This window comes from Pholcus phalangioides, unplaced genomic scaffold (genome assembly GCF_987345545.1).
Source record: "Pholcus phalangioides strain wild (caught in Gottingen) unplaced genomic scaffold, Ppha-v1.0 ptg000029l_1, whole genome shotgun sequence".
Classification (NCBI taxonomy): domain Eukaryota; kingdom Metazoa; phylum Arthropoda; class Arachnida; order Araneae; family Pholcidae; genus Pholcus; species Pholcus phalangioides.
This window is the reverse complement of record NW_028301619.1, coordinates 8,023,604-8,049,462: the sequence shown is the minus strand read 5'-3', so window position 1 is coordinate 8,049,462 and position 25,859 is coordinate 8,023,604. Positions and strand designations below refer to the sequence as shown.

At 34.5% G+C, this 25,859-nt stretch overlaps 1 protein-coding gene across 1 annotated transcript in view; it reads right to left on the bottom strand.

The window, feature by feature from the left end:
* ebo (exportin ellipsoid body open) overlaps positions 1 to 25,859 on the bottom strand; it is a 295,439-nt gene that overhangs the window by 205,887 nt on the left and 63,693 nt on the right. Inside the window, exons 5-6 of the mRNA XM_089252540.1 lie at positions 20,104 to 20,263; positions 1,117 to 1,239 (exon numbers count right to left, since the gene is read on the bottom strand). Of these exons, the coding sequence (XP_089108666.1) occupies positions 1,117 to 1,239; positions 20,104 to 20,263 (283 nt within the window). The remainder of the gene's footprint in view (positions 1 to 1,116; positions 1,240 to 20,103; positions 20,264 to 25,859) is intronic.

The window sequence follows — 25,859 nt, the reverse complement described above, 5'->3', positions numbered from 1 at the left end:
GTTTAGCATTGACAAGTCACATTGTTTAGTAGTGGTTAAAAAAACTAATAGAATGCTGGGTTTCATTTTCAAAAAGGTCTCTGCGCGTTCTCCCAAAGTCATTCTTCCGCTTTACCAAGGCTTAGTTCGTCCTGGACTGGAGTATGCTGTAAGGTTTTGGAGACCATACCTACAGAGCGACATTGACTTGGTTGAAGGGGTGCAGAAAAGAACTACGTGTGTCCTTATTGGCACACAGAGCTTGAGTTATGAACAGAGACTTAATTTTTTGAATATTTTTGCATTGGATGAATGCAGGTGTCAAGCAGACATGATCGAAGTGTTTAAAATTTTCAGCGGGACGGATAGGATGGACCATGAATGTACACCATCAATAGACTGCTTTTACAGGGGGACACCAGTATCGATTGGTAAGGGACAATGCGAGGTTATGGTGTCGCAGGGAATTTTTCTCTAATAAGGTTGTTAATAAATGGAATAGCTTACCCCTGGAGGTAGTAAATCGTAACACAATTGACACGTTTAAAAAGAAATATGATAAATATGTTGGGGTGCATCGAGAATCTATCCATACTTAGAATAAGACAACTGTAAGTATTCTTATAGCCATTGTATAATATTTCATGTATACATATTGTTTGTAATTGCGTTTTTAATTGGGTTGTTGTATTTTTGAAATATATGACATCCAGACATCCATATTTATTATGGGCATCTTTTTCTCAGCCACCTCATTGGACATTTTGCCTGTTGTGCTGTTGTATTTGTTTCTAATGCAAATGCTATAAAAACCAAAAAACCAGGTTTAAACAAAAAAACCCCGGTTTTTTGGTCTTTTTAAAAAAACATTTTTTTTACCAACCCTGTTCAAGGGTCTTCCTTTAGTCGTAAAAAGCTGCAAAATTTCAGTGTGGTATTTACCACAATTTTCTCTAATTCACACACAAACCAAATTAATTTCAAAAGTGTCTTCATATCTAAGTCATGTAATCAGGGTTAGACAAATTTTTTCAGTACAATTATAGTCTTCAATATTATGAATGTTACACTTGAGGAAAATTTATCTTAATTGAAAGAAAAAAATTTATAATTCACACATTGCAAATGTGACATTACCTGCACTGAGAGGTGAGGTGCTAAAAAGACTGCTTTGATCTTCTTCAGCAATGTGTATGGGAGATGGAGGGGGGGTTGAAGTTAGTGTTTGAGCATATGGAGCCAATACATGATCAAGGTGCCCTAAAAGTTAGAGAAATAGAGGTATTTTAATCGTTTCATGCTATGGAACTCATTCAATACAAGCCTTTTTATTTAAAAATTTTTAATTATCAATTCAAAAATGGTCAATATAGGCTAACCATGCAACTGAGAAGATGTTAATGGAATGAATCTTAAGAAAAAAATGCTTCATTAAAAAACTTGATTAATAAATTTGAAAAATCTCACTAGGCAATGGTTTGGCAAACAAAATATCATACAAATAATCAACAATTTCAGCTATAATAAAATAGTGAAAACTTTTTACATTGACATAATGACATCACTTTTTACATGGACAATTTTTTATAACTTGTTTAATATCGCCTTAAACCCTGTATAATGCACTCCCATAAAGATGCTTCGGAAAAAAAAAGACGCAAGTTAGTGCTACTAGCATATTTTCAATTCAAACCATCATTGCAAACAAGCAAGCCTTAGAAATAACTGAGAGTGGTGTATGAAATACATAAGCACAAGTAGCTATGTGTCAAGACCCTTCAAGTGCTACAAATGCGATAGGTATGAACACCCTGCCAGTAACTTCAATAATGAAGAGATCTGCCAGATATAGAGACAAGGAGAACAGAGAACGAGCTCAAGTGAGTCACTGTGCAAATGATTTGAAATGTCCAATATTCATGAAAGAACTAAAAACAGTACAAACTAATTTTTAATACAAATATTCATTTAAACATGAATTTCTATTACGTGTAATCTTAGTATTCTACAAATTTCATGTTTACCCCCCCCCCCTTATTGAAACTTTCCCATTGCAAATATTCTCTTTGTATAATCTTAACTTTTAACAATGCATATGTAAAACCAAAGCCCTCTTTTTTGAAACTTTTATAATTAACTTAATGTTACTTTTTCTTTACGCTTGCTTTAATACTTAGATGAAGACAATTTCTTGTGTGTGTGTTATGTATTGTATTTTTTCCAGTTTTTAATACATTCATGAAAATTGCATTTATATTGTGGGTTGCTGAGTCTTCAATATATTTGACATCCATAATTTTTCAGTGCATTTGTGTTTCTTCAACCATCTCGTTGGGTAGTTTGTCTGTTGTGACATTTGTGTTATATAATGTTTTTGGCCACCACTTGTAAAGTTTGCAGCAGGGTTGTATCAGTTTTAAACAGGGGTGGTTAAACCAGCTTGGTTTATATTAGTTTCGGCCACTTTAAGTGGTCAAAACTCAAACCTCCAATTTATTTTCCATTAATTCTTAAAAAGTTAGTTACATGATACTGCCTTAATAACTCAAATTAATTGAGTGAAGAAATGAAGTATGAATATTTATAAATGTATATTAATTATATTTCAGTAAAGATTTACTGTGAACTGAATAAAATTGGACTAAAGCTTTAAAAAAACAAATTCTCAAGGAATTATCAATACAAATCAAGGTGGTAAGGTAATTATAGTGAAAATCAAAGTATGTACACATTTTTAACATATTGTACAAACCTATGCATCCTAAACTGTCCAAAACATACTATCTGTGTTTAATCTTTGATTCCTGATTTTTCTTGTAATTTAACCCTTTAAGCAGCATTGATGAGATATCTCTCCTGTTTGAAAGTTTTTTATTTCACCATTGACAAGCCCAAATATTTTGTAAAATTGATTTCTCTAAAGAACACTTATCCTAAAACCGATATCTTTACATCTGCTGAAAATTGGAAGAGAGCCTACTCTATTAAATAAGATATGGAATTTTTTTTTTGGGGGGGGAGGGGATTTCTGCTATGCCATAGGGTTAAATTCAATTTTATTAAAATTAATAAAAGTATGATTATATCAAGTATTTTTACTTAATTCATGAATAATTAAATAAACTTAAATAGGCTAGAAGAGTTTGTTAATAAGTCACTCTTGGAAGACCGAAAATACGACCTCATAAGCAGAGTGACTCGTTAAATAGAGTTAGCCATGGTCGCACTGATTCCTGTCTCCCTATTAATGCCTTTATGAAGCAACAAAATTTTAGTTACTCAAACGAGTTCAGTCATGAAAATTAATTTCTCAAGTTTCTCTTAATCAGTTATAATATTTGCTACATAATTAAGCATTTGAACAATTCAAAACATTACCTTTTTCCGATTTTTAAAAGATCACAAAATTTCTGCATGTTTATGGAAATTGAAGTATTATTGTTTTGTATGGCACAGCTATTTCTTTTATAACATCATAAATGAAAATTTATTTAGGAAAGAAGAATGGAGATATATATCGGAAAATTCACCAATTTTCTCTCATTCTTAAATATATCTTTGCATGAGCCAGCTGTTAAGAACCTTCGCATGGATAGCAAAGAGTGACATCATCCTCAGATAAGTCACCATCTGGTGGCAGTGTCAGCAATTGTGAGCCTTGGCGTGAGTTAGGTCAGACCATCCATGTACAGTCCCATTCAGTGCACACGAGCTCCAAAGAAAGAATGAGATATTCGTTGCCTTTGTAGTCTAGTGGTTTAGGGCGTTCATCCGGAAAGTGAAAAGATGTAGGTTCAATTCCACACACATGGGCAGAGTTTAATTTTCTCTTTTTCCTAAATATATCTTTGCATCAGCCAGCTGTTAAAACATTTGAATCTAGGTTAGAAGATAACATTGACTCTGACCCAAAATAATGTTTTAGATGCACCAATGATGGATGTAAGGGAGCAGTTGGCCCCCTCTTGATAGGAGAGGTTAGAGAGCAGTGTAGGTTTGTGTAGTGCTTTCAATGACTTTTTCACGTCGGTTTTTAATAGAGAAAACAATATTCAATGTAAGGGTGATGCATGGAGTAATAAAATCCTCAAGGATATTCAAATGGAAGATGTGAAGGTCCTAAATCTTCAAAAAATTTATTAGCAAGCAAAGCAGCAGGACCAGATAATATCCATCCTAGGATCCTCAGGGAATGTGCTAATGAATTGTTGGGACCAGTTGAGCAGATTTACAGTAGTGTTGCTGAGGGTATCGTCCCAAGGGATTGGAAGCTTGCTAATGCTGTTCCGATATTTAAAAGGGGTAGTAGAGAGGCTGTGCCTAATTATCTTCCAGTGAGTTTGACGAGCTCCCTCTCGAAAATTTTGGAAATTATCAAAAAAGGAATTGGTGAAATGGCTAGACAAAAATAGTGTATTGTCAAATAATCAGCATGGGTTCAGGAAGGTGAAGTCGTGTGTAACTAACCTCCTTTGCTTCTATGATAGCAAAAATGTCAGACACCAAATGTCTCACCGAAACATCATCGATATGGGCTTTCGGAGCCGAAGGCCCACTCGTGTACCCTTGATGACTGCACGACACAAAGCTTTACGCCTTGCCTGGGCCCGACAACACAGACATTGGATTGTTGAGGACTGGAAACACCCTACATGTCAACAGAGGACTGTTCAAGCTGGTGGAGGTTCTGTGATGGTATGGGGCGTGTGCAGTTGGCGTGATATGGGACCCCTGATAGGTGACAGGTACGTAAGCATCCTGTCTGATCACCTGCACCCATTCATGTCCATTGTGCATTCCGGCGGACTTGGACAATTTCAGCAAGACAATGCGACACCCCACACGTCCAGAATTGCTACAAAGTGACTCCAGGAAAACTCTTCGGACTTTAGACACTTCCGCTGGCCACCAAAATCCCCAGACATGAACATTATTGAACATACCTGGGATGCCTTGCAACGTGCTGTTCAGAAGAGATCTCCACCCCCTCTTACTCCTACGGATTTATGGACAGCCCTGCAGGATTCATGGTGTCAATTACATCCAGCACTACTTCAGACATTAGTCAAGTCCATGCCACGTCGTGTTGCGGCACTTCTGAGGGCTCGTGGGGGACCCTACACTATATCAGGCAGGTGTACCAGTTTTTTTGGCTCTTCCGTGTATATAAAGCAAGGATAAAAAAAAGCAAGTGTGGAGGGCCCGGGGTAGGAAAAAGCACACATTAAAAGAGCTCAACTTTGGAAAAAAAATGCCTGGTTCTTCAACAAATATAATTTGTTCAAATTTGAAGCCCATGCAAAAATCAGGTCTAGCTCAAGCAGTCCCTGATGTTTCAACAATTTTAGTCAGCAAATTAACTTCCCCAGCGTAACTTTTGTTACGCGAACTGTTCCATTTTGGAACATAAGGCTTTTATGGTGACTTAAGCATATGGCAATGTTGTTAACAAGCTATCATTTTAAAGGAAGCCATAGAAATTATCTGTTCCTTTACCTCACTTTTTCACGGTGACAAGAAAATAAGAGTTTAATAACACTGTCTATGAAAGCTGCACAAACCTGAAGAAAAATGACAACTTACTGGAGTGATGACTTATTAGGGTGACGACTTAAGGTTTCGTTGTATTTCAGTATTGCCCAATTTCATGTCATAGTTGTATTTTTATTCTGCAGTGTTATGCAAATGGCAGTTGTCTGTCATTATGTCTTAGTTTTCCAGAGCAGAAGATCACATCCTGATTCAACAGTGAAACAAGGGATGCTGGGAATGGTCCCTTTTAAACAGCGGTGGTATGCTGAAACGATGCACAAATATACAGAATTACTCCTCTTACTGAGGAGTTCTGGTCACTCATTTTGATTTTCGAACAACCATGTTTCTCTTGCGAGTTGAATGGTGTCACTATCCCAGATGCAACTAGGATGACCAATTTGAGAATTGTCATTGAAGAGCAGCTTAGGTTTTCTGAACCTTGTTCAGTGGTGGTAAAAAAAAATGAATATAGAATGCTCAGTTTTATTTTTAAAAAGGTGTCTTCACATTCTCCTAAAGTCATTATTCCGCTTTTCCGAGGCTTAGTTCATCCTGTACTGGAGTATGCTGTAAGGGTTTGGAGACCATACCTACAGGGGACATTGACTTGGTTGAAGGGGTGTAGAGAAGAGCTATGCATGCCTTTGTTGGCACAAGCGGCTTGAGCTATAAAGAGACACTTCATTTTTTGAATATGTTCACATGGGGAGATATGATCAAAGTGTTCAAAATTTTCAATGGTGTGGATAGGATGGACCATGATTTATTGATTCACCATCACAGGGTAGTTAATAGGGTTGTTAATAAATAGAATTTACTACTCCCAGGGGTAAGCTACTCCAACACAATTGACGTGTTTAAAAAGCAATAAGATAAACATGTTGGGGTAAATTGACAAGCTATCCATACTTAGAATAAGACAACCATAAATACATTTCTTGGGCATTGTATAATATTTTATCATGTAGGCCTATACATATTGCTTATAGTTTTTGTAATTGAATTTTTAATTAGGTTGCTGTATTTTAGAAATACATGACATCCATAGTCGTTATACAGTATAGGCATCTTTTTTCATCCACCTCATTGGGCATTTTGCCTCTTGTGATCTTGCATTTGTATTTGTTACGCTACATACTTCTCAGATCTCAGAATATTCTGCTTTAGGGCTCCAAGCGTGATCTGGAAACTTTTTTTTTTTTTGAACAAACAGCGCAATGAAAAAAAAAAGACAAAAATTATGAACACACTTTTCAACCCAAAGGGATATCTTCCATGGGTCGTACTAATGAATTACACAGAAAATTTCTTGGCAACATGCAAAGGTATATTCTACTACAATAGCTGCAGGCAATTGACACCAAATATATTGCTTTCAAATGTTATACTATAGTCTGATGCGTTACATTAGATATATTTTCCTACAACAAACATATATACAAATTTTACTCCTTAAAATTTACAAATTCATTAACCATCGATTGAAATGAACCGCTCAATATCTGTTATTTCGGGTGTGCAATATTTTAGTCTTCTTAAACAAAAAACTATGATTGCAGCTGTCTAATATCATCAAATTCTCTACACATTTTTGGAGCAAGAAAACATTTTTTTTTTTAATTGTTTTTTAGGTAATGGTATGGATATAGATGTGATCTCATAGTGCTTCTTTGTATATTCACTCTGGGGTACCAATCTGGAATCTTATACATAAATAGTAAAATTTATACAAATAAAGTTGACATATATTAAATTGGATTAATGATAATCTATTATGTGAAGAACTGTTGGTTTGTATAATGTCACATCAAAAACAGTCATAAAGATGATTTATAGTAGATTGAATTTTTATGTTTCCCCCCCTTACCACAAACTTCTCTAATCCATATAAAATATGTGGGAACACACTTCTTTCAAACTTTGGTGTGAGATGATAGTCTTTAATTTATACAACATATCTGTAATTGCTCATAATTTATTGACAATTTGATCACTATGATCTTTCCATTTTAAATTAGCTGAAATAACAATTACAAGATATTTGTAATACAGTACTCTTTCAATGTACGGGGTGATTATAAAAAAACTATCCCGACATATGGGCCCCTAACCATCATACCATTCACAGAAACTGAATGAAATTTTGGCATAAGGTATTTTGAGGTATGTGCTCAAGAATGGTATGGAAAACAACAGTGTCACTCTAACAGTTACGGTTACAGTGAGAAAATTTCGAAAATATCAAATGGCAAAACCAAGTTTTTTGTATTGGAATGCGATGTCCATACTGAAAAACACTAAATAGCGTTGGAATGGCACCTGTAGCGCGAAAATCCCCGGAGCTAGGCAAGGAAAAAGTAAAAAGGACTTTGCTGTGCACCAGAGCATTAATTTTTGTTTCATTCGTCACACCGTTTCTTCGGCTGAGATCCCAGCCTGATTAGTCCTCCACAAGGTCATGTGGAAAATTTGTGAAACACAATAAAATGCTTTATTTTATGCTGCTTCTCTGTCCTTATTGGTTGTCCTCACTTTTCAGCCTATCAGAAGTTGTCAGCCTATCTACCGCCGGTGATTTCATGCTACAGTTGCTGTTCGAACGCTATTTAGGGTTTTTCACAATGGAGATCACATTTCAATACAAAAAACTTGGTGTTGCCATTTGATATTTTCGAAATTTTCTCACTGTAACCGTAACTGTTAGAGTGACACTGTTGTTTTCCATATCATTCTCGAGCACATACATCAAAATACCTTATGCCAAAATTTCATTCAGTTTCTGTGAATGGTATGATAGTTAGGGGCCCATATGTCGGGATAGTTGTTTTATAATCACCCTGTATAAACAGTTACATATAGTGTTAGAAGGGTAGTCATTACATTCATGAAATTGCATTAAATCAGTCTGTGTATTTGAGCTTTTTAAGTTGAAAAAACCCCATTTAGTTTTGTTAGCATTTAGCCTAATTCAAAGATTCCGAATTCTTTTATTTATTGAATAGATATCTTTCTCTAAATTTTTAATCAACTAACTCTTCAGTTGTTTCAGCGAAGGAAACCAGAACTTCTCAATGTATCATGTGATTCTGAATTTACCGTGCTTTTCCTGGCACGACAGGAATGGACCAGATTCAAACATTCAAAAAGCTGGTATACCCCAATTTTCATGGCGTCTTATTCCCATGTTAACTGGTAATTACAGTGTTTTTATGTGAATGGTAATTTAATTTGGGCGGTATAATTACTTCTCTTCTATTTTTTTACTTTACCAATACACACACAGGACACATGGCTTTAGACTTTTGTTATTTCCAATGACTGACATATCTGATGATCATCTCTCACTGCCAGGGTTTATTTGAACTGTAAATTTACAGTTTAAAATCATTTCCAAAAAAATCAGTTTTACAATCGGAGAATTTTTTTCATTTGCTAATATCAGAACAAAATGATTTAAAAATGAAGAATTAAAGGAAAACAAGAGAATGTTTAAAAATTTATCATTACCTGACAGGGAAAAAAATTAAATTGGCTAATAATGAAAAGTCAGTTATAAACAATTTTTTCTGCAATTATGAGTTGTTATAACAGACTTTTATTGTAGTATTTAGCAATAAAAAAAAAATAACACCAAGTTAAAACTCTTAAATTACACTTTGTAGTTAACAAACTTTGGGAATGGCATGCAACTTCATAAATAAAACATCAGTTTGATTCAAGGTGATAACAGTAAATTTTAAAGGTATGATAAACAGAACTTTAACTGAATTTAACCATAACCATGAAACATACGTCATTATAGATCTATAAATACTACCAAATTTTATTGTACATTGCATTCATTCATATGTATAACCCTTATTGAATAGTTCACGCAAATTAATAATATAACTTGGTTCTGAATCTTTAACCTTCTGATAAGTTAAATGTAATAAATAACTTATGTTGATTAGGAAGTCTATTGCTACTTCTGAAGTCCTGTCATCCCTCCAAAGGATAAACCATCTTCCATTTTAGAACTATTAGGCCTATTATTTGTGCTACTACACAGTATTCTAGTTGCCCTGATGACAGTTGTTACACTCACTAAAGGCTTGAACACATATCTGCACTCTGCCCGACATGTGTGTCTGCCGAGTGTAAGTCACTCTGTAAATGAATTGCACAATTAGTAAACAATGAATTAGTTTAGTTTATATTTTGACAGAGCCGGCACTAGAGAGAGAGAGAGAGAGAGAGAGAGCAGATATATATTGCATATTTTTTATAAAAGCTCATTTGTTTAATCTTGATTCTCAATTTTCATGAATTGTGGAATTATTAATTTCATTAATTCCGGAATTATGTTCATTAGTTCCGGAATTTTCAATAATATTCAGGAAATATTTCTTCTGTTAATTCTAAATTTTCACACACACACAATTCCAAAATTATTTTTATTTTATTTATTCTAAATTTTTCATCAGTTTCAGAAAGTTTCTGACATAGAAATTTAAAATTACCTCCAGAGATTTGTGTAAATTAAAAAATTTAATTGTGTTTATTTTTTTGTATGGATATTTCTCAGCGTTCATATATATTCTGTATGCCGATTTCCCCTTCCCCACAAAATATATAAAATCGGGGCAAGGGGGGGGGTGTCCTGAACATTTTTTGTGCCCCAAAATTGTTGAGACATGCCTGGCGCAATGCCTGGTAAGGATGGCTCTGGCAGAATGCAAGGAAAATATATGGGAAAAACATTTTCACAACTTTGATGGCAAAAGATAAGTTTCATTGCATATAACGAAATTTTGTTAGAGGAATTTCTGTTAATAATACAAACTTGAAAAACGAATTGCGTTTAATTTCCAATGCTCTATAAATGAATCATTGTTTTGGTTTGAACATACACTAAATATATAGAAAACAGTTCAATTTTTTTAACTTTTCTCTAAAAGCGAAATCTAAAAAGAGATGTCGCTCTACTCGTATTTACCTGGGTATCGGGACCCAGGTTGTTATAAAAATCTGGGTCCTTTTAAGTGAAAGTGGGTCCCTATCGAAAAAAATTATCTCAAAAGTACGGCCTCCCCTCCATAATTCACTGGTATCTCTATGAATTATTTCCAGCATGCCCCAGGTCTCTGATCACCTGCTTCTGTCTCTTCGTAGAGACAGAGCGGTGAGCCATGTTCTGGGTAGGAGGAAATATCTCTATGAATCAAATAAATTTATTTCTAAAAATGTGTAAATTCCCTTCTAATTGATTTTCCATTTTGTTATAAAAACCTTAGCTCTGTCAATATAATATCTTGTCATTAAATTTAAAGCAAATGAGACTCTCTCTCAGACACTCATCTTCTCTGATTCCCTAGTCATATAAACCCTTGTAAAGAGATTTCCTGGTAGAATGATTTTATTTTCCCTTCCTGATGGTCCACCACTCTGATCTGTTGCCATTCAACTGCCGCATATTTTCACACCTGAATATAGGAGCTATGTCAGATTTGTGTTGGTGAAACTCAACAGTGTGCTTATGTGCGTTTGTGCCTACAATTTGGTGTGTTTTGTCTTCAGTAAGTGGTGCTATTTATCTAGGGCCACTACTAGATAGTTTCTCAAAAGGGACAAGCACACATTTTAGCGCCCTGTGAAATGTAGAAGCAGTTATAAAGGTGAATTATAAAGTCTAAAGCCTGGGGCACTATACATACCTGCTCCCCTAGTTGCGGCCCTGCATCTATTCCCAAATTGGTAATGCACGAATTCAAAATTTAATGTATACATATTTGTGTTGTAGGTCTGTGTGATTGTCACAGCAATCAGTTTTTTCCAAAGAAATAGCCAACTCAAAATCGTAAAACCTTGGAAAACCATATTTTTAGCCGATAACCACTGTGCAATCAAAGGCTGCAAACCCGGATTTTCACCTAAGAGAAAATCTGGGGGCCGTGCCCCTCCAAGAAGAATTTAAAAAATTATTTGGAAAAAAAACCACATTCTTATACTTTATGTTAATTTAAAATACTTAATTAGTGACCCACAATTTCTGTGGAAGAAATCCTTTTGCCCCTCCAAAAGTTGATTCTCAGTACACACCGTGATTTTTGTGATGCAAAATGGTGACTAACACATAGCAGCTAGATAACAAACCTGTATATTCAAGGTAGAGTTTTACAGATTTGTGTGTGTGTGTGTTTTTTCTTCTTCTAAACGATCTCTCTGAAAATGTTTTATAATATGAACGAGTGTTCCAAATCCTTCGATTTTTCAAAAAATGTGCATTTGCAATCTTATAGGAACAAGGCAAATTTACGGCATGCAGATGCTGCCTTTGAATGCCGGTAGACAGCTACAAAAGTACCATAACCGGAGGGGGGAAACCCTCAGGGAATAGAAACTCTGAAATTTTAAAATTCTGTTCACTGCCCCTCATTCAGGAAAGCAACTAGATAACTATCATCTTATTCTCCAGCAACCCGTGTGTATGTCAATACAGCACGGTATAAAACCACTTTTTCAAGGTTGTGCATTCATGAAAGATGTTAAAAAGGAAAGGGGGTTCAGGTTTTTCTCTCTACTTTTTTCCTTCTTGGAACTAAGAAAAACCTGTCCTGCAGGACACGTGAACCAAATTTTTATGTGTCCTTTTCCAAAATTCCGGGTATCTGACGAGCTGTAGTGGACATCTGTATATATAATGTCATAGTTTTGTTTCATAACGTAAAAACTTGTAACATTAATCATAGACCCCCAATGGGAAAGAGTACTATTTTAGTCATCACCTTATTTGAGTATATGCACGGTTGATTAAAATCTGTGATATTCTCATTGTTCACAAAGTGGAAAAAATGTGCGATCTTGATCATGTTGCTGTTTTGATTATTGTTGCCAAATTGATATTACAAAATTTTTATAAAATTCAATGTCATTGTTCTGTTATGCAAATTTGCCAACAGACAATTCAAATTAACTTCAAGAAAGCTGCAGGTTTGGAACCAGTCATCTCAGTGATGAAGGATCAGATCTGATGTGGTTCATCAGAATTTCAAAACATTGGGACACTACTAAAACACACTTGAAACTAGAAATTTCATTCATTTTTTGATCTTTTGGAAATGGACCAAGTTCACTACAAACTTGCAGCACCGTGACTGAAACTGAAATGTGTCCAGCCACCAGGTGACAAAAATAGAGTAGAAGATGATTTAGAGCAGCAGTTCTCAACCGGTGCACCATGGAGCCCTTGGGGCTCCACGGCAGCTTGAGAAAAGTAAAATTAAAAAAAATTATAAAGATTTTTAAATAGTAAAAATAAATCAGTAACTTCAATGAATAATTAAAAAATTGGCCTCCAGGGCTCCCCCATAGAATTTTTTTTACTAAAAAGGGCTTCACAAGTCAAAAAGGTTGAGAATAGCTGATTTAGAGGAACTAGGAAAATTAACAGTGAAAACTATCGAACATTCTACAAAAATGCTGAGGCATTTTCTGGAGTAAACTGAGAAGATTGGGCCCGAAATATATTTGTAGCTCTTGCTAATATAGATGAAATTTTGAAGTCTCTAAGAGCAAAAATATGCATCAATATAAGCTTACGGATTATTTTAAATAAAGTATGTAAAATAAGATTGAATTCAGCAAAAAAGAAATTTGAATGCATTTCAGTGTATTTGCATACAATGTGACTGAACATTGAATGTGTAACTGATTGTGTAACAAATGTCATTAGTATGTAGTAAAATATAGTTCAGTAATATTTTTAGTTTTTATCAATCAAATTTTTCTCAATTTTTGGCATGTTTTTCCTTTCTTACCAGAAAAACTCTTTCTCAAAATTTTTTTTTGTCCCGTCAGTTTCAAGATAGAGAGGTTTGGCTGTATATCAAGTGCATAGTGCAATATCATTTTTTATCGGAAATTTTCGGAAATCCTAAAAATTCCCGACCCTGAATAACTCAACAAAAAATTTTATAAATTTAAGACATAAAAAAATTTTGACAATCCTCAAATATCTGAAAATAATGGTCTATTATTGTAAATCTACCATAAATGAATTATAAACTCCATTTTTGGCACAAGTTCATTTAGAAAATTTGAACTGAATTTTAAAAAAAAAATGCTATATAATTTATGAAAGCAAAGTGTTAGGAAGACATGCAAATTTCGGAAAAATATTGATCGATCAAACGGATGCTAAGGGATTGAGGCGCCACTCGGTATACAGCATAATAAAGTCTGAGGCGGCTCCAGACATTGTTCTGGCGCATAAGCAGCATCAGTTAAACTATCGCAAAAATTTACAGCGGTGTTCCACTTTTTCTCACCGTGGGATGAGGGGGAATTTTTGTCTATTGGTTCTGTGGAAAGCATAGTGATGTCGATCACGGGACCATCAATTTCTAACACTGACCAGTTTGCGACATCGGCAGGAAAACATCAATATTAGCGATTCGGTAAAAAATCATATTTTTAAAAGTAAAAGCGTATAATCATATTAATTTGCTAAAATGGTAATACGATAAAATCTTAACGTTGGCAGGTATGCATAACCATTGGATGTTCTAATCCCCTCCCCTGCTTTCCAATTACAAAGGAAGAATTTTTATTTCTCTTTTCTCCCTCTTTATATTTGGAAAGCTTCCTCTTATTTTTCTAGGCAATGCCCATCAACATGGGGGAATGGAGGAACGAACCTTCTTAGAATAAGCAGAGAAAAAAAAATAAGGACCTTTTCAGGAGTGGCTGTAAAATATAAGGAGTTATAAGGGCCTTTCCAGAAAAAATGAAAAGTTAGGACTTAAGGAGTTGGTAAGGACAGTACGAACCCTGCATGATCGTTGTGATATACTTCTAGTCAGCCATTATTCTTCCTGATGCCGATCGCTATCCAGCGACCTGGTCATCTGCTGCCTTACAGTGCATTGATTGTGATCTCGATTCTTGCCTGCAGTTTTCACAGAGCCTCCCCTTTCTCCCCCCCCCCCGTTCTGAGCTATGACCTTGTCTGCTTCCACCAAGGCTGTTGCCATCCGCTGCGAATCGGTACCAAGGATTGTTTTTTTCAACTGGTTATTACAGCAGTGTGCAAATAGACTAAAAGGACTAACTTACAAACTGCTACTGTCAGTATGGGAAATCATTTATTGTTTACATTGTTTAATTGTAACCTAAATAACATCTCTGAAAATGTTAATAAATTTACTTAAAGCTCAAGAAAAATTTCTCTAGAATTATTTGTCTCTCTCTCTTTCCCTGTGATGCACCAAATTCTCCAGATCAGAACCTGGATCGTATACAGGGTCATTGCAGACTCACTAAGAACGGGTTTTTCTAAATTTGACCCCCAACTGGGTCATCAGGGGGTTCATAGGTAACAGAGAAATTACATCAAGCCAAAACTTCTGAATCTATAGTCATGAAATTTAATCAGAATTTCTAATTCACAATGTAAAGACAAGAGAAAAAGGTAACAGAAATCTCGCAGGGCCAAAACCACTGAAGTTATATTCAAATTTTCTCAGGAGCTTCATTTCATTTATTTCATAACGTAAAGACCAACTAAGAAGGGGTTTAGGGGTATTAGGGGTTTCATAGGTAACATTGATAAATCACGGCAAGCTGAAACTGCTGAATCTATAGTTATAAAATTTGATCAGAAATTTCATTTCACGACGTAAAGACTACATAAGAAGGAGATTATCAAAATTCAACCCCTTAGAGGGTCATACGGGAAGTTCAAAGATATCATAGAGAAATCAAGCCGAGCCGAAATCGCTGAAGCCAAATTCATGAAATTTGTCTGAGGTTTTACTTCATGACTTCAGAAGGGGTTTACAAGATTCGACCCCTAAGGGGGATCAGAGGTAGCATTCAGGAAATTTGGTCAGAAGTTTTATTTCATGACTTAAAGCATAACTGAGAAGTGGTTTATAGAAATTCAACCCCTAAGGTGGTCATAAGGCGTTCAATCAGGGGAGGTCATGTGGAGAAATCAGGTCGAACCTGATTTTAAATATGAAATTTGGTCAGTATTTTTGTTATGTAGAGACTCACTGAGAAGAGATTTTTCCAACTTCAACCCCATAATGGGGAGGGGAGGTGCTTTAAGGTTATATGAAGTAATCACTAAGGCCGGTATTACACTGTAAAAGTTTTTTAAAATTCCTTTTATAAAACTTGTAAAATTCAACCGATAAGATTATCAGTTGCATTTGCTCGAATGTAATCTATGAGCTTGATTGGTTGGAGGTTTTAAGTTTTATAAAAGGGATTTTAGAAAACTTTTATAGTGTATTACCGGCCTAAGCCAAAATCGCTGAAGATATAATAATAATAATAATGTGATCTTCACGTATTCCCAAGGGATCAGCATGATCCATCCAGGGAATTTGTTAGTGTTAGTAAACATCCATGCCCGAACCGGGATTCGAACCCAGACCTGCACAGTGAGAAGCTAGTTCCCTAACCACTCGACTGCCAGGCGGCGACATTTACATTTCATATAAATATGAAATACATTCATATAAATATAAAATACATTCATATAAATATGAAATGTAGCTACAGTATTATATTTTATAATGTTGATACCACTAAGATGGTATTTCTGAAAATTCATTCCCCAAGGTGTTCATGAGATGTTCAAATGTTATATGGGGGGGAAGGGGAATAATCGCCAAGTAATTTTCAGATTACTAAATCCACACGAGCGAAGCTACGGGTAACAGCTAGTTTTATATGAAAATATATAGGAATCTTTTCTTGAAGTTAGTACTTGCATCAGATCACGCAATATATTAAGTCATAAATGCTAAACCCATGTCCTGTGGGCCAAATGTTGTGGCCCTCAGAATCATTTGATGTAGCCTGCAACAAAAAACCACTGAAGTGGTCCCAAGTACATTTCTGAATCACTTGAGTGGCTAGCAGCACACGCACGCACATCCAGTTCACTTAAGTGGATCATGGTACATTTGCAGATTAGCCTACTTCAGTACATTTCCAGATCGCTCGAGGGACCCGCGGCATGCTCACTGTTCACTTAAGCCAGTGGTTCTCAACCTTTTTGGAACTGCAGCCTGGTGAATCAAATTCCAATGAGTCTATGACCTGGTCTGGAATAGTTTACTCGTTCATAAGATGATAATTGATAAACAACCAATTACCTTTTATTTGATTAATTAAACCCTTTAATTGGTCAATTAATTTAAGCCCTTTCAATAAATTAACTAAAACCCTTTTAATTAATTTACACCATTGCAATAAATTAATCACAATACTTTTAATGAATTTATGAATTGCATCCATTATTATCTTACTGACTGATAAGACTTTTTCTTCTTTTTTGGTACTGTCTTAATAATGTGCAGAAGTCAAAACATAAATGAAGCATTTCAACAGCAACTGCAGCAAACATCCTCACTGCATAGGGGCCGGAACATGGGTACTGAGGCTGTTTGAGCACCCCAATAAGTTTTATGAGGGGGCTGAGCCCTCTCCAATTATTAACAAATATACAACCACGCCTCTCCACTCCGTCTCCTACATAAGGTCTTGAGCCCATATATATACGGGAAATATGGCATGTATAGCCCCTCATGTTTTCTTCAATAGAAAATTTAATTGATTGCAAATCAATCAAAATGCCTTAATATTCAATTTTACAGAATAATTTTGCATAGTTTGCAAAAATACAGAGTTTTCGTATTCACAGTGGGTAATTAAATTTATTTGTGCTGCCATCAATACAGCACTTATTAATTAGCACTTCTAATAATTTAGTGTGAAATATATTTTACGATCAAATTTTATATTTATTCTTAGCTAGAAAGAAAGTAATAATATTTGATCATTTGATCATTTTTGTCGCACCACGGTCATTTTCTGCACACGAGGGCTAATTAGACCGGGACCTACAATTTATTGCCGATTCCGAACGGCAGGCTTGTTTTTCATACTCATCGAGAGGTTGGTGCGCTAACCCCTCGATGGGGGACTCCCTGCGGTAGCAATTTTTGCTGCGGTCAAGTCGCCGTTTTTTGTTGTACCCCTGTGTCAGGAAAGTTTTCTGACAAGGACGAGCTGGGTATCGAACTCGCGACACCTCTAAACATCCTTTGGTACTTTAGGCGAGCATCTTATCGACCGGGCTACCGCGCCCAAAGTAATAATATAAAAAAATTTGTTTATATTGTAACTCACCAAAAAAGTCAGCTGAAGAATAGAAAATTGTTCAAGTTTGGGCAAAACATTCGTTTTGGTATATTCACGATAGATGCTTATGTAAAATTGTGTAAAACTTAATAAACTTCAAAACCTTGATCACGCAATTTTTCTACTCTAAAATTGGAAACATTTTGATTTGTGAACCTATCATTTGCACAAATGAAAAATACGATACTGGAAAAAAAATTGAAACGAAAACTCTTGTTACGTAATTCACTGCGTTCTTGCAAAAAATACAGTATTCGTTATCACCAGTAGTTTATGTGCAACTTGATGATCAATTCAAAACACAATATTTTCTGTATACAGCAGGTGCTTCACTGATTAGTTGCTGAAATTTGCCACGCATATCTAAAATACTTCACTCATTTCTCAGAACACACACAGGTGACTACATACTTCATCATTATAATAGGACTGCTAGAGGTTTTTACCATTGACCAAAAACAGCAAGTCCGATGGTTGAAAGTGGTTTTCTATTGCCCGGAAATCCCCAATCACTCACAATTACTCCCCTTTAACGTTATGCAGCTCCATTACTGGCGCATAGCACAGATGTTTTTCTAGTCTCCATAGAATTCTACAGATACCAAGTTTTCTCATGACATTATTGTCTTCATCTGTGATGCCTATAATGGCAAACAACGAGGTCATCTGGTTGTCAACCGAGAGCCCTGAAGCAGTAGGATATTTTCGGAAAAGAGGGACAGAGAGTATGGGAAAACAATTTTTTCCCCTTCTGTATTGTTCGGGTTTCGTGATGACAGATACTAAAAATTGCAAAAAAAAAAAAAAAAAAAATCAAGAATACTAGTTTCGAGGGAGTGGGGGGGGGGCAGAGTAGCACCTCCTAGAGATAAAAGGCCTCCGCATGGGTTGCCATAAACGTCATTTGGACTACCTAGCGAGTCTGCCACATTTTGAAACACAGCATTCTATTTCGATTCTTCTCTTATTATGGAGTAGAATCTTCCTGATTGACTAACAAATACCGCACAGTGATTGGATGTGGAGCATAGAAATTGCCAATTCTGAACCTGATCATTTCTTTTCAGCGTAACGATGATTTTGACGAGCAGGGATTTTTTTCCCCTGAATATTCAGAGGGAAAATGGACTACTTACTGACATCACAAGCAGCGTGTGGAGGCATCTATTTCTAGGTGGTGTTGGGCAAAAACATATTTCCCTTCCTTGGGGCCTTGCAAGAAAACGAATGATTTTCAGTGTGATAGGGGAAGAAGGATTCTCAAAATTCCTATAATTTACAGCTGGAAGTCTCTGTTCTGCAACTATAGGAAGGTTTCTCATCTTTTCCCTTGCATGATTTTTAAACTGAAAATTCTAATGTCCCATAATAGTGAAATAAACCAATTAATTATTCGTGGAAATGTTTTAAGAAATGAAAGTAACGAATATATTCTCGCAGCCTACTTGGGCCTCAGCCTGGGGTTGAGAAAAACTAACTTAAGTGGCGCACAACATCTTTATAATTTTGGAGGCTTGAGGCACATTCCCTTATAACTCAAGAAGCTCGCAACATATTTTCAAACCAATGAAGTGGCCCGCACTCCCTAAAAAATTTAAGCATCTTTGCACTAAATATCCAATATAGGTGTTAAAGTGACTGGGACTTTGGCAATGAGTGCTTTAAATTATTATCGAATACTGGTGAGGTTTTAAAATTGATTCAAGCCCTGGTAGACTAAACACCCCAAATTATTTTTGATTTTATCTCCATTTGCCATCTACAGAGAGGCCAATTTTGGGTTCAGAAAATTCTATGTACACAGAGCATGCTGTTTTGTACAATATGCTCTTACTGAGCTGAGATACACTCCTTCGAGGTGTTATCAGAATTTGATACCATCTGCTCGGACAGATGATTATTTTTATAATGGCCATTGATTTTGAATAAAAACCAGTGTGTACATGAGTAAGAATACCACTTCCCCTCCCCCCACAGATTTTGAAGCAGATGAGACAGCTCTGTTAGCTAGCAGCCAGCAACGGCACAGGCAAGATGTAGAACGGTGTGGTCTGAAGGGGGACAAGCCGAGTCATGGCCAACTGACGCCCAAGCTATGGTCCTGGCCCGGTGCAGATATGTGAGTTCAGATCTTATTGTGGAACAAATCTTCAATGCCAATGCAGGCAGATAAGAAGACAATACGGTAGTAATTCAAGGTCCTTTAAGGAGATCATATTGCCATCTTGTCTATTAGCACCTGCAGTGAAGATTGCTGGTAGTTGATGAAACTTTTGCCATCTAAGAGATGCCAGTCAAAATTTTTTTTTCTTACAATATATTCCTGAAAAAAAAAAAATTCTGAATAATTCGAAAGCTAGAAAAATCACTCCATCAAAACCAATCACTAACCACAAATTATATTTGAAACTGTAGGAACTTCGTTATAGACAAGGGTACGCAAATCCATTTTCCTACTTCCACTAACATCATCTCTTGAAGAAAGTAGTTCCTCAAATGCTGTACGAATAAGCATCAATCCAATCGGGGCTGTATTTGCAGCTTGAGCTAGCTTTAAGTAGAAATGAAAAAAAAAACATAATACATTTGCATTATAATGATTCATCTATTTGCATTCTGCAACAAAAGTTATCAATAAGTAATTAAACGATCTTTAATTTGACATGCAGATATCTTTTAGTCCACAAACTAATTGATAAAAATTGCATAATCAATGAGAATGAATAGCACTGATATGCTGAAAGATATGGACAGTAATATGCCTGTAGTCAAGAGGCGCTCTAGCTTCATGTGCCTATTTGTCTGTCCAGCAAAAAATTTCACCTCACATTCACATTAATGATGTTTGAAATATTTTCTGAATTTACCAAAATAATTTTTGAAAGTTTTAATAAATTAATTTTAAAATAAAGAATAATGGTCTTCAGGATATTCCATTAAACTTCAAAACCAATTTTTGTTCTTGGAGCATGCAACAATTTGTGAAAATCATTGTGATAAATGAAGCTCATATTGTTGATGTAGAGAAATCTCATGTTTTGTCCCTAAAAAAGAATGTTTTGCATTATTCTGCAATGAATTCTATTGCAGAATATTCTTAGCTGACTGAGAATATTATGCAGTAAAAATACCCATATTATTTTCTGCACAAGATTTTTTTTCATAAAATTCATACCAATATTGTTCTGCGATGCACATCAGTTTTTGGCATATTCTGCTTTTGAGGTTTTTTGCACTCTCGTGAGCTGTACAATAAAACCTCTCTTTTGCATACACCAGTGAGACAAAAAATTCGTTAAAATAGGGTGACCATTAATCAGGGATTTAAACTACATACTTTTATTATACAACGGGAAATTATTATTTGGTCATAAGAGAGGGATGTCCGTTAAGAGGGGATTTACTGTATTTATACATTTTCACTTTTAAGTTTCCTTGACTTTTCTAGTCATATTTAAAATAATTTTGGGTAGTGATAAAAGTTTATCCTTTTGATTGTAAAATAAAATACAAACTAATTTTGTTTTAAATAGTGAGTATAAAAAACACTTAGTTTTATTCAAATCAATAAATTGTTTTTTATTTAACTTTTGATTTTTTTATCACAGACTTCCAACATTCAACAAGAGTTTTATCTTTTCTTTTAAATCTTTATCTCATTTTTGTTCGTTATTTTTTAACACATGCATCTTTTTTTCTTTTTTTTAAGCTTCCATTGTTTGTTTCTTTTTCAAAAATAAGATTGGCATTACTGGCTAACTTAACATATTATTTTTACAGTGATTTCAATTTGCACCTTATCCTACATCAGATAACATCATGTGTTTTTTAGAGAGCTGGTTATATAAGTGATGACTTATGAAGGCTTTCCAAAAGTTTATCCCAATCAATTGAAAAACTTAATGCAGGAGACACATTACTAAATGACAGCATAAGAAATACTCTGATGAAATTCAGATTGTTTCCCCTCATTCAATCAAAGTGATTGTACAGTAAAAACCGTACCTACAGAAGGGAGCAGACTTGGTTGTGTGGGGTGGGGGGATGCAGAGAAAAGTTACGTGTGCTCCTGTTGGCACACAAGGCTTGAGCTATGCAGAAAGACTTTTGAATATGTTTACACTGGAAGAATGCAGGTATCAGGGCGAACAACATACGAACGACCGCAATAAACTACGGAGCTAAGGGAGATACTCCCCATACTATGGATATTGGTTAAAAAAAATAGAGTGAGTTTCTTGGTGTTTTACTTATTTTTTTTTAAAAATTGCATTGATTTTTACCATATTGATGAATTCGTATATACATCCATGAGAGAGTTTGAGAGAAGACAAACTTGGAGCCGATCTGTTCTGTCCGTGTGCGAGGAATGCGATCTGTAAAGCTGCATCTAAACCCGCCACTCTATTTTGATGCTCAAACCTGCAAAAATCTGTTTTCCATCAAAATCGGCACACGCTGTGGGCTAAAAAAGGTTTTTGAGTGGTTCAACACGGTAGGTCCAGACCCGGCTTCATTAGCATAGTGCATGGTCCAACTCACGGAACTTGTGTCAGAAAGAATATTTTGTCATAGGAGCTCTAATATGTAGAAAACGGTCTAGAGGTGCTAGACGTCCATATGTACGGCCCACAAGGGTGTATGCAAGTTAGGATTAGATTGAATATTCATGAATTAGTAAGGGACTCTCTGTCCTCAGAAAGTTGTTTTGAGAGTGGGGGAGGCTCATGTGGCCTGAGCCTTCTAGGTTCCAATGAAGTGATGTATTTAATGAACTTTCATAAAAATTTGAAAAAAAAAATGAATTTTTGAGTGATTATTTTTTCATTGTACTATGATTATGTTGTCCCCATGGCGAAGCTGAACACACATTGATCACTACTGACAAGCTTTAAGCCAATGTTGGCATGTCCGATCTTCTAAAAAATGTATGTTTAGAAGATAACATTGACTCTGACCCAAAATAATTTTCTAGGTACATCAATGATGGATGTAAGGGAGCAGTTGGCCCTTTTTTTTTTTGACTTTTTCCCATTGGTGTTTAATAGAGAATACAATATTCAATGTAAGGGTGATGCGTGGAGTAATAAAATCCTCAACGATATTCAAATGGAAGATGTGAAGGTCCTAAATCTTCTAAAAAATGTATTAGCAAGCAAAGCACCAGGTCCAGATAATATCTATCTTAGGGTCCACACGGAATATGCCAATGAATTGTTGGGGCCAGTCACACATATTTACAGTAGTAGTATTCATGAGGGTAATGTCCCAAGGGATTGGAAGCATGCTAAGGTGGTTCCAATATATAAAAGGGGTAGTAAAGACGCTGTGTCCAATTATTGTCCAGTGAGTTTAATGAGCTACATCTCAAAAATTTTGGAAATTACCATCAAAAGGCAATTGGTGAAATGGATAGATGAGAATAAAGCAGGATTGGTAAAAAAACCGAAAAAAAAATCTGGTTTTTGGTTTAAACCAGATTTTTTGGTTTCAACTGGTTTCTTTTGGTTTATATAGCATTAATATTAAAAACAATAAAATTTTTGAAAAATCATTAAAGCTTCTAATAATTAATTAAAATAAAATGTTTATTAATGTAATTAACACTATTTCTATATTAATTAAACAATATTACTAGGTTTTACTTAGGCTTGGGTGTTAGTATTGCTAGGTTTTTTGTAAAAATTCTTCACTTTGATACTGATGCACCTGATATTCTAAACCTTATTACTTTTTATTGCCCACGAATCAATCTTAGATGCCGTAATCTTTTTTATGTTCCTCCATATCGTTCTAATGTTTTGAAAAATTCCCCATTGTACCGATTTCTAAGATGCAGTAATACTGATATGATGTATATTTTTAAACTTTTATTTTGTATACATATGCTTTTATCTTTCAAACTGTAACTGGGCTTTTGCCTAATCTAATGTTTTGAAAAATTCCCCATTGTACCGATTTCTAAGATGCAGTAATACTGATATGATGTATATTTTTAAACTTTTATTTTGTATACACATGCTTTTATCTTTCAAACTGTAACTGGGCTTTTGCCTGTGTAGTTTGTATTTTTAAATAAATAAATATTTCTTACATTTTAACAAAACCAATTTTTGCAATTTAATTATTTTTTGCGCAACTCAATGACTTACTTTGTGTTTGAAAATTCTTAATATTATTAACCATATAATATATAAAGATGTTTTCTCCAGTTACTTTCAGTATGCTTAATTAGAAAGCTATTTTGCAAAAACTATATAAAAAATTAGGTGAATATAATGTATTTAATGAAACATAAATAATGCTGATTAATTATTTAGCCATGAAACTTAAAAAAAGTTTAAATGCAGAAGAGATTGACGATGCATATCCAGATTCAAAGATCTTCATTAACGAACATCTCACAAAAAACCTGAAAAATCTGTTTTTCCACGTTCGTCAGTTTAAAAAAATGAACGATTTCAAATTTGCCTGGATCAAGAATGGTAAAATATTGCTTCGTAAAGAGGAAGGTGAAAATGCACATCGCATTCGTTGTTTAGATGACTTGGACAAAATACTTACCTAGAGAAAATGCTGGATTTTCAAGACGATATACAAATAGATATTTCCTCACCTTACCTTAACACTCTCTCTGCGACATCGCAATTCATGGAACTTGCAGGTAATCTGAACATATTTCATATAAACATAAGAAGTATGTGAGAAAATTTTGATCAATTATTAGTATATTTAAATACGTAGATTGACCCTTTCGTTTGTTAATATTATAATCAGAATTTGGGTAAAAAATAATGAAATAGACCTTTATAATATCCCCGGTTACTATAGCTTTTACCAATGTCATTCCCGAAATAGATCAGGAGGTGTTATAGCATTCATAAAGGTCCATTTGAGTGCATTTCGAAAATTACAAATTAGTATGATTACTGCAGAAGCATTATATTTATATCATGATCATTTTGATGTTTGTGTAATTCTTTTATATCGATCTTTTGATTTTACTGTCTTTGAATTTTTAAATGAATTTCGATCAATTGTAAATACTATAAAATATAAAAATGTCATATATGTAGGTGATATAAATATAGACATACAGAAGATAAATAATGAATCAGATGAATACACAGGTCTAATGGCTGAATATGGATTTCAGTCATATATAGATAAACCCACTTGCTTATATGCTTGTCTTGATCATGTTTTTGTCAGAAATTATAAATCTGATTGGAATTTTAGTACTGCGATAATTGAACTCAAAATTACTGATTACTGGCCATTAATCATAAAATGTAAATTTTCGGATAATATTGAACACTTGGATTGTAATGAAACACATTTAAAAAATTACCATTTAATTGATTATTGCAAATTTGAAACTTGTATTAGAAGCTACAAATTAGATGAAAATTTTTTGTATGAGAATTTTCTTGATATTATTTTCAAACATAAAAAATTTTGGGAACAGCAATCATCGAGAAATAACCGTAAAAAAACTCAAAAGCGAATGGATCACAATTGGAATTAAAAAAATGATTGATTATAAAGAAAAATTGTACAAAAAGCATAAACAAAACCCTTCAAATAATTGTTACGAATTAGCCTATAAAACTTACAACAAAATGTTGAAATATAAAATAAAAAAACTAAACAAAATTATTATCATACTAAATTTATCCTCTGTGGTACAAATTCCAAAAAACAGTGGAAAATTGTAAATTATATTGTCAATAAAAAAACCAAGAATTTTGTTATTCCAACAAATAGTGATACTCATAGCCTTGTAGATGATTTTAACCTTTTTTTTATAAATATTTGTAATTACCATAATACTGACATACCTCCTGAACAACAAGATATACCTAACTCACAAAATTCTATGGCTATAATTCCTGTTGAAGAACCTACAGTAAAACGAATAATATTTGGATTAAAATACAACAAAGCAGTTAGATATGACGGTACCTTCGCCAAAATGCTCAAAATTGTTTCAAATATCATGCTCGTTTTATTACATATCTTATCAATAGATTTCTTACAGGTGGTGTTTTGTTTGAAAAACTAAAAAAAGTTCTTGTTATCCCTGTTTATAAAAATGGAAAAAAAATGAATTAAATAATTATCGCCCGATTTCAATTCTTCCAATA